General features: G+C 52.2%; 1 protein-coding gene across 1 annotated transcript; it reads right to left on the reverse strand.

The window, feature by feature from the left end:
- Positions 1 to 3,395: 3,395 nt before the first annotated feature.
- On the reverse strand, positions 3,396 to 8,494 carry NOP2 (NOP2 nucleolar protein). Its single transcript, XM_088520801.1, is given in 15 exon segments — positions 3,396 to 3,856; positions 3,962 to 4,092; positions 4,192 to 4,289; positions 4,373 to 4,495; positions 4,799 to 4,888; positions 5,124 to 5,263; positions 5,445 to 5,585; positions 5,679 to 5,766; positions 5,851 to 5,940; positions 6,038 to 6,237; positions 6,922 to 7,124; positions 7,306 to 7,349; positions 7,668 to 8,010; positions 8,267 to 8,312; positions 8,384 to 8,494. Coding segments are annotated over 15 exon segments (2,097 nt in total). The 5' UTR covers positions 8,490 to 8,494; the 3' UTR covers positions 3,396 to 3,602.
- Positions 8,495 to 9,543: the final 1,049 nt, after the last annotated feature.

Raw genomic sequence — 9,543 nt, forward strand, 5'->3', positions numbered from 1 at the left:
ACCTCTAGTACTCAAATGCTATGCTCAGTTTTGGGCCCCTCACTACAGGAAAGACATTGAGGTCCTGGAGCATGTCCAAAGAAGTGCAAGAAAGGTGGTGAAGGGGCTGGGCAGTGGAGGGAGCTGGGGCTGTTTAGTCTGGAGGAGGCTCAGGGTAGACCTTATCACTCTCTACAACTACCTGAAAGGAGGTTGCAGTGAGGCAGAGGTCTGTCTCTCCTCCAGAAGAACTACTGATAGGAGAAGAAATGGCCTCAAATTATGCCAGGGACATTTGGAGGAATTTCTTCATGGAAAGAGTATTCAAGCATTGTAACAGCCTGCCCAGGGACGTGATAGAGTCACCATCTCTGTCAGTGTACAAGAAATGGGTAGATGAGACACTTAGAGGCATGATTTAACAGGTATGGTGTTGAAGGACTCGCAGTTGGACTTCATGATCTTGAAGGTCTTTTTCAACTATTCTATGATTCTAGTATCTCCGAGAGACAACCCTTCTACCCAGGGGAAGGCAGTGCTCCTCCACCTAAACCTCCCTGCAGCACAACAGGTCCTCCTCCTCCTCACCTTCCTTCATGATTCCCCCAAACCTGTGACCCTGCTCCAGACCCTGCAATAGCTCCTGCCATGGGTCTGTTAGGTCGAGTTCAGCAATGGCACCGCTGCGGCTCACTTGGCTACATGCAGGGCTGTTCGGGACACCTCACCCTGTGTCCACAGTGCTTCCATGTTCCCAGAGAGGTGCAATCCAAGCCCAGGCCAGCCCTGCACAGGCAGAGGGATGTGTCTGACCGCTACGGCTGCCTACCCAGCATGGAGCAGACACTGTAGCAATGTGTGTGACATCACTGGAATTGGTGATGAACCTAAACTGTTGCAAGATCCTCTTCTGTTTCCTTATGCTTCCCTTACAATCTCTAGCCTCTGCTCCAGAAGGCTTTGGTTTCTCCCCTCTGTCAAGTGAAGGATGTGGTAGCTCAGTGCACTCTCCCTCCTTCCTAGATACAAGCTGGCAGCATCCCAGAGTCTGGAAGATAGAAGCTACCAACTACCCTTATAAGGCTTCTTTGGTTGACTCTAGACTATTACGTTGGGATCCTGACCAAGGTTTTCCATTTCTGTCATGGGGATTTATCAAGATAACCAGTTTATCAAGCCAAGGGATGGCATACTAGTGCAGGAACCTCAAAATACAGCAGCAGCAAAGCATGACAGAATAACCTGAACTCCTGAAAGGACAGGGAAAATTTCTAGAAACAAGTCACCCTATAGCCAAAAGGCTGTAAGAGAAGTCTAACTTTGAGGTTTAAGCTAAAATCCTATAATCCACTATTTCCAGGGAAACCTGCTACATCTGGAAAAGAAATGACACTTGGCAAGCAGAACTTAGCCTACCTGAAATCTCTTGTCGCCCCACATACATGTCACAGAGTTAGGAAATTTTTCACGAAGGAAAATTTCCTCAGTGAGAGATACTAAGTAAAGCTCAGAATCACCAGCAAGTATTCAAGGGCAAACACTGCAGTAGGATCATCTCAAGGAGAGAAGAGCTGCTGTACTGGGTCAGATCAAAAATCCAGCTAAGCCCAATAATCTTTTCCCAATACAAGATGACTAATAAGCAAACATATACAAACAAGGCAAGTGAGTAGCAGTATTTCCCCATAAGATTCTTCCAGTCTCCAGCAATCCATGGCTTATTTCCTGAGCCAATGGTGTTTACTAGTTTGATTCCTAGTTTATATACGAGACAGAAGCAAGCAGTTGTTCCCGGTTCATCTTTTCCAGGTCACTTAGTTTTATAGATTACTACATCATTCCAAATTTAGACTCTTGTACCTCTCACAGAACTATTCCATAAGTCAGGACCTACCTGTCCTTCTCTGAAGATTCTCCGGTTTTACAATTCCTTTCGAGAAGGACACTACAATTGCAGTACTAAAGATGCTCATGCACTATTATGTTATACAAGGATGCAATAATTATCTCAATTTTTTCTCCGTAACTCCTTTCCTTGTGCCTAGCAAGCCTTTTTTTTTTTTTTTTTGGAAGAGGGTCAACTTTGTAACTGACAGGGAGAGAGTGCAAGATGACCAGGGGTCTTGCAGGAAAGCGCAAACTTCTTATGCGATGGCTGAGGCAAATTGTGGGACTGTGTAAAATTTATTATGCAATGTTTTAAGAGGGATTATTGGATCAGAACTTATTAGGGGGTATTTAGGGGAAGGATCAAACCTAGATAAGGAGGAACGAGGATGGGAAAACAAAGCAGGAAGAAACAACGGCCCAACACCTTTAAGCTGGCTGCTGCTTAGCATGCTGAGCCCTGCACTGTATCCCCAGTCTGCCTTATCTTCTTATTAAGCTCTACTTCTAACCCATTTTCTCTGCGTCTGTGTGCACTTATACTCTGCCGACAGACTTCAAACTGGACCACCAGCAAGTAGGACAAAAGGTCTCAAAGACGGATACCAAAGGGAGCACAGGTCTGACAAGCAGCTACCAGAGTGAGCTGTGAAAGTGCGTGCACACACAGGCATGGGCTCAGACGCAAGACCCACTAGCAATCTTTGAAGCTTAATAAAAGAGTAGATGATTATGCCCTTTTTGCCATTGATGTTTTTGATGTTTGTGGTCCTATTGGCCCCTACTCCCAGTGGGCTCTTTTGTTATCTTGTCTGTGGCTGCCTGGGTATATACTGTGAGATAGCAAGACAAGTTACAAGAGTCAAGAATTTGGCCTCGGGTCTGTTACACATCTACCTCCGTGCATATTGGGGTGGAACAGGGGCTAGAGAGCCTTTCTTAGGAGAAAGTTCATTAATAGAGCGTGTCTCAGAAACGTTACTCACCAGCCAGACCACAGAGCACCCTCCAAGACTCCCAAAACAAACCCCCTAGCTTACACTGACACGGGAAAGGGACCTGGGCTGACAACTGAACAGCAACACACCACACCGCACCTTGATAGGGCTCAAGGAGAAACAACCACATCTAGAAGGTGGACAAAAAGGCAAAGATACAGAACCTGCCTGCATAGTACCAGGACCAGCATCAGTCCCCACTGCGGTTCAAGAGAGTGCTGGAGGGGAGCAAAAGGGTGAAATGGAACAGGACCCAGAGACAACAAAGAACTGGGGACAAACACAGGAACACTGGCCTAGGAGTAGGAGATAGAGTCCCCCCTGACACAGCCACCATGTGCCACCACTGCCTTCAGCTTCCTCACGCACCTCTGTGTCGCAGGATGGCAACAGCAGTGAGAACAGACACTGAGAATGTGAGAGCATCATAAGAGAGTGGAAAGGACTGCTGTGGCACAGAAACACGTGGGTATGACAAAAATCCTATTTTCAATGCTCAAGGGAAAAGGACAAGAATAAGAGTTAAAAAAAAAAAAAGGAAAAAAAATATTTTAATAGGTCGGTGTCAGTCCTTGTTGCAGAAGGAAGAAAGGAGCACACTGAGCAAGTGCTGTCCCCTCAACTCACTGCAGTGATTACCTGCTCAGAGCAGGGAAGACAAGATGGTTCACGCATTGCCAGAACAGCTCTCCACCTTTACGCTCCAGAAAGAGGATGAACACCTGGAAAAGCAGTTCCTCACTGTTCGTTCTGGTTCGCTTGAGGCTTCTTCCTGGCAGGGCCTCGAGCCCCTAACACCCGGGGAAAGGGTCGGCCAGCCTTCGCGGGTCTGTGCTGTGCCAGCAAAGAGCGTCTCTTCTTCAAAGCAGACTGTGGCTTCTTCTGTCCTTTGGCAGCTTTTGATCCCTCAAGTTTCTTCTTTTTTGGCTGAGGCTTCATGATGGCATCACAGACAGGCACCAGACTGGCTGCTTCCACAGCAGGTTCTTCATCTGGAAGAGAGAAAGGTACCTTAGGAAGAACCCATACAGCTTCTGCAGGGAAAGCAGCCTGCGGCCAAAGGCCCAGGCAGCTCAAGAAATCTAGTATTAAGTCACCTTTCTGTGTCTTAGGAATGGCATTGGAGAATTTCTTGAACTTGGCAATGAAGAACCCATCCATATTGTGAGTGTGGGGATAGAAACGACGTGTAGACTTGAGAGAGGGGTGGAAGCGACGGTCCTTGAATCTGGAAGAGGAAACGGAGTGAGGAATACTGGAATACTGATACTGAAGCCTGGCCACCAAGGAACAGAGCTGCCCGTGCAGCCTGTGGCCTGGCACACACCTGGTGAAGCCTTCCTTGCCAAAGTCCAGGCCCGTGGGCACCAAACGAACGTTGCGTTTCTTCAGGGCATAATCCACAACCCACTCATTCTCCTCCACCTGCCAGGATTCAACATGAGTTTTCAGGGCTTGTTGGTACCCTGAACAGCAGATGCTCCTAGCAGAGCCCAGTGGGGACTTACTGTGATGGAGCAAGTGCAGTAGACTATGTAGCCCCCTGTCTCTGAGGCCGCATTGACCGAATCGATAGCGCTGAGAATCAGCTCTTTCTGCAGATGGGCACAGCGCAGGATGTCTTTCTCATCCTGAAACAGAGAGGTTTGGATGGCAGGGGCATAAGGAAGCACCCCAGGCTTCACAAGCTAGCGGATGAAGAAAGGACAGGACAGCAAAGCACATATGATAGAACATCAAGATTCAGGGGTCTTCATCAGAACTAACCCCCCCAAAAAGCAAGTTCCAGTGCAACACAGAAAAAAAAAGAGTGGGAAAAACAGTTTTGCCATTGCAGAAAACACTCAAGAATGAAGTTGCCCAGAAAGTCTTTCCTCTCCATAGTTACATTACTTGCATATGAGGCCCCATCTCATACCCCCACACTCATTCACCTTGTTGGTTTTGACAGCAGGATCTTTGGAAATGACACCTGTTCCACTACAAGGAGCATCAAGCAAGACACGGTCAAATCCTCCCAGCACCTGCAGGGCACACACATTTGGTGTCATGCTCATGATGTATGAGACAAGACTAAGACCAGAAATGGAACCAGAAGACAGGGGAGGCAGGAAAGATCTCACTCCGCTCTCCACACCAAACCTTACAACTCTGCCCACCATCCTGTGACAAGTGACTTCCCGGAGCACAGCCTTACTGCAGGAATGGCACAGATCTAGTTAACTATGGTAAGACACCCCAGGACAGGTAGGGACTCACCCTGGGGAACTGGCGTCCATCGCAGTTGCTCACAACAGCATTGGTGACTCCCAAGCGATGCAAGTTCCCCACCACACTACGTAACCGCTCAGCGTTACTGTCATTGGCCAGGATCATGCCCGTGTTCTTCATAAGCTGAGCTGTTGATGGGCCAAATACATTGTCAAGGGGCTGAAGACTGCCTGCACTTTTGCCCGTAGGGCAAATCACATCCCTCGTTTCCCTAAATTTAGCGCCATTCTGTTCCCCTCTTCCAAAGGGACCAGTGGAAACGCAGCACTTTGCGAATCAGCCCTCCCCACAAAGGTGGCAGCAATGCACCTATGTAGCTGGTCTTGCCTCCGGGGGCACAGCACATGTCCAGGACGCGTTCATTCTCCTGCGGAGCCAGAGCCATGACGGGGAGGAGACTAGAAGCTCCCTGCAGCATATAGTGGCCGGCCAGGTACTCCGGGGTGGCACCTGGGCAGGGAGGCAGAGCACAGGACGACGGGTAGAAAGGAGGGGAGTCAGGGGAGGCTCAGCTCAGGCCAATGACAGAAAGGGTAATCTCACCAATGGGCACAGAGGAGTCATAAATGATGAGTCCGGTTTTTGACCACTTCCCCAAGGGGTCGAGATTCACGCCACGGTTAATTAGAGCCTGTAGGAAAAGCAACGGGAGTGAGGCCTCCGAGCCACCCTGCACAACAGACAGGGCAGGAGAAAGCTACGGGTTCCTGCTGACCTGCGCCAGATCCCGCCGCCGCGTCTTGAGGGTGTTGGTGCGAATGGTCACAGGGCGCGGAACCTCGTTGGCTTCCAAGAAATTTATCAGCTGCAGGAAGGAAGGACCAGGGAATCTGAGGTAAAAATGAAGCTCTGGAAGCCAAATCCCCCACCAGTCAGCAAACATGGGCTGAACAGGGTCCCACCTCAGGCAGCGGGAAGATGTCCATGAGCTTCCCAAGCAAGAAGTCACTGTAGGAATAGTAGGCAGCCATATCCCGGCGCAACAATGCAAGGTACTCCTGCCGCGTGCGCCCTTCCTCCCGCTTCACCCCAAAATCCTGCAGCACCTCCATGTTGCCCTTGATGCGCTGGTGAATGACATGCAGGTCAGGGGGCTCCGCACATGGAAGGACCATCAAGGAATTGTAACTGCCAAGGAATTCAGACCCAAGCTCCACACAAGAGGCCTGGATCACCGCATGCAGCAGCTGCGCAGGACAGGCCCTGCTGGAGCTCGCGCAGCCTCTGCACTGCACTGAATTCCAAAGACAGCAACCTGACAAGGCAACTCACAAATCAGGGAAAACTAGGTGCCTGAAAGGGCTGAAGCTTTGTTAGTCTGGAAGAGCAGAAAAAAAAAGTTGAACTTTTCTCCTGGTGAACAGGAGACATGAAAAAGGCCTTTCAACGCTGAAAGCATTGCTTGTAGCAGAAAGGAGACTAGAAGTTCTCTAAAGGCAACTACTAAGAGGAAAGAAGGCCCAAAATAAGTAACTAAATTGGATTGGGGAGGAAAAAGAGAGATGAAAAAAACACTAAGGCCCAAGAACAGTCTGGGTGATAACACTGCTGTGGCCAGAGGCTCTAAGAATGGGGTGGACAAACATGCAATAGGGAATAGCCAGTTGCCTGTGCTGTACAGAAGTGCACAGCCACAAAGCTACCATTGACTGTAGTTAGTGGCAATTCAACCAAAAATGACTTGTCAGGCACAAATCCCGCTCTGCAACATTCACCATGGAGTGCAAGTGAAGTTCTGTGGTGCCATAGCCATAGCAGCTTATGGACACCACAAATGAAAGGATATTCTCCCTCTCAATCTGTTCATCAGTTGGCAAGCTGAATTCCTCATCTATATCCAGGTTGAGCTGCAGATCCACATTCTCTTCTTTCTTCTGCTCCTTTTTCTGCTTGCTTATCTTTTCTGACACCTTCTCTTCCTCTTCTTCCTCTTCCTCCTTTTCTTCCTCTTCTTCCTCTTCTTCACTGTCATCTTCACTAAGGCCCCCCCTAGGTATAAAGAGTGTAAAAAAAAAAAAAAAAGAAAAAAAAGAAATTTAAAAACACAGGGTTCTACAGGGTTCTCGAACAATTCTTCTATCCAAGAGATAGCAGTTGTCAATGAACAACCCAGGCTCCTCATTCCAAGAGATAAAGACACTGCTAGCCCAGGACATTCTTGAATCCTCACCTGTCAGATTTCTGCTTCAGGGCGGCTTTTTCAATGGGCAGCAACTAAAGAGAAAAACAGAAGGTTAATGAAATAGTATCAACAGGTGCCCCTTAGTCTCTGCCACCTCTGTGAAATACACCTGCTCTGTTTAAAAGGAACAACAGATGAAGGCCTCAAGTGTCCCGCCGGGACCAGTTGCTAAACTTGAAATGGATCTCATAAGGGAAAGGATAAAGCGCTTCTCTACCTCCCCATCCTGCCTTCCAGCAAGGCTACCCTTTCCCACCAAGCCTAGTGGGTCCTTACAGCCAGCAAAATGACCTTTCCCTGCACTGCCCCCCTCTCCCCCCCCCCCAAGATTAAGGGCAAAAAGCTCCTACTTCATCCTCCTCAGACGATGAGGCACCATAATCATCGACCATCTCCTCGCTGCTCCCATCCTCCTCCTCCATCTCCCAGACGTCCTCTTCCTGCTCGCCGTCGCTGGATGGCGATGGCCTCACGGCGCAGCCTTCGGGCGGGCCCCTCTTGGCCTTGGCCGGCGTCAGCCATTTTGCGTTGCGGTCGCTGAAGCCGGCACGGCCGTGAGCGCGCGGCGCTGGCGCCTGCTCTCCGGCTGTAGGCAGAGCAGGCGGCAGGGTAAGCGGCACTCCCCGGGCCCCAGCCTGGGCTCTGATGCGTTCTGCAGAGCCGGCTCCTGCAGCTCAACGCCAGGCTGCTCCCCTTCCCAAGCGGAGCCAACGCGCACCCGGCTCCGCCTGCCAAACCGGGCCCAACGGGCCCGCGCTCGGCGGGCAGGCCGGACAACGCGCGCAGGGGCGCGCCCGGGCCCCGCACTCACCTGGCAGCGGCTGCTCGCCGCGCGCCTCGCTCGCCGCCCGCCGCCGCTTCGCAGCCCTGCAGGGACACGCGGAGAGGCTGTGAGCGCCGCGCGGCCCCGCGGCCCCGCAGCCCGGCCCCACCGCCGCCGCGCGCTCACCTTCTCCGCCCGTGGCTCGAGAGCTTCTTGGGCCTCGGCTCCGCTTCTGTAGGAAGGAAAGGCGCGTGAGGCCGGCGGTCCCAGCGCGGCCGCGGCGCCGCCCAAGGCCAGGCTCACCTGGCGGCAGGAAGCGGGCGAGCTCCGCCTCGGCGCCGCGCTGCTTGCGGGCCCGGCGCCCCGGGCCGCGCTTCGCCCTGCGCGCCGGGTCTAGCTTCCGCCCCATGGCGCCGCCGCACGTGCAGCCCGGCCCCGGCCCGCCGCGCACGCGCCCGGCCGCCGGCCCGCCCCCTCCGGCCGGCCGCGGACCTATTGGCTGGGCCGCGCTCCGCCGCTCGCCCAGTGGCCCGCGGGGGAGGGGGCGCGGCGCCTCGGCGGGGACGGAGCTGCGGGGGGGGCGGGGCAGGAGCCTGTGGCGGGGGGGGGGCGGGGCGGGCGGTGGCTGCTCGCGGGGTCTCGGCCCCTCCGCGGCTCTGGCGCGGCCGCAGCCGCGGGTGGGGAAGGGGGCAGCTCGGGGCTCCCCGGCACAAGGGCGAGTCCAGGGGGCAGCCACGAAGGTGACTCAGGGACGGGAGCATCGATTGTGGGTGTGGGGAAGACTCAGGGGGCTGGGCCTGTGCAGCCTGGAGAAGAGGGAGAGGGGGAATCTGATCAATACATACAAATATCTGAGTGGAGGATGTGAAGAACATGGGGGGCTAAACTCTTCTCCGTGGTGGCCATAGATAGGACAAGGGGTAATGTGTACAAGCTGAAACATAGCAAGATCCTTCTCCTTGTGAGGAATAACTTTCCTGTGAGCATGACAGAGCCCAGGAACAGGCTACCCTGGGAAGTTTTAGAGTCTCCTTCTCTGGAGATCTTCAAAATGCACCTAGATCCCACCCTGGGCCACATGCTCCAGCTGTCCATGCTGGAGCAGGGGGCTTGGATTAGACGATCTCTAGAGGCCCCTTCACCCCTCAACATGTGTGAGGTATGTACAGAGGTCCCTTATCTCAGGACTAACTATTATCTTTTATGGACAGTAAATGAGCAAACAACCTTAAACACCTCTATGTCTGGATTTGTCTGTTCCTTGCTACCTCTGTACAATCAAGTGATGTCTGTGAAAAGCTGACTATGCTGCAGTGCACAGATGGCACTTGAGGGTGACATGTCACCTTTTCCCTCCAGAACCTGAAGACCCCAGAAGAGGTTGAAACACCCAAGATGAAGAAGAAAAAGAAGTCAAAGAAACCAAAAAGAGCACTACAATACACCCCAGACACATAGAGGCA

The sequence above is a fragment of the Tinamus guttatus genome, unplaced genomic scaffold (assembly GCF_059628265.1).
Source record: "Tinamus guttatus ecotype Peru unplaced genomic scaffold, ASM5962826v1 Tinamus_guttatus_pri_ptg000098l, whole genome shotgun sequence".
In the NCBI taxonomy this organism is placed as follows: domain Eukaryota; kingdom Metazoa; phylum Chordata; class Aves; order Tinamiformes; family Tinamidae; genus Tinamus; species Tinamus guttatus.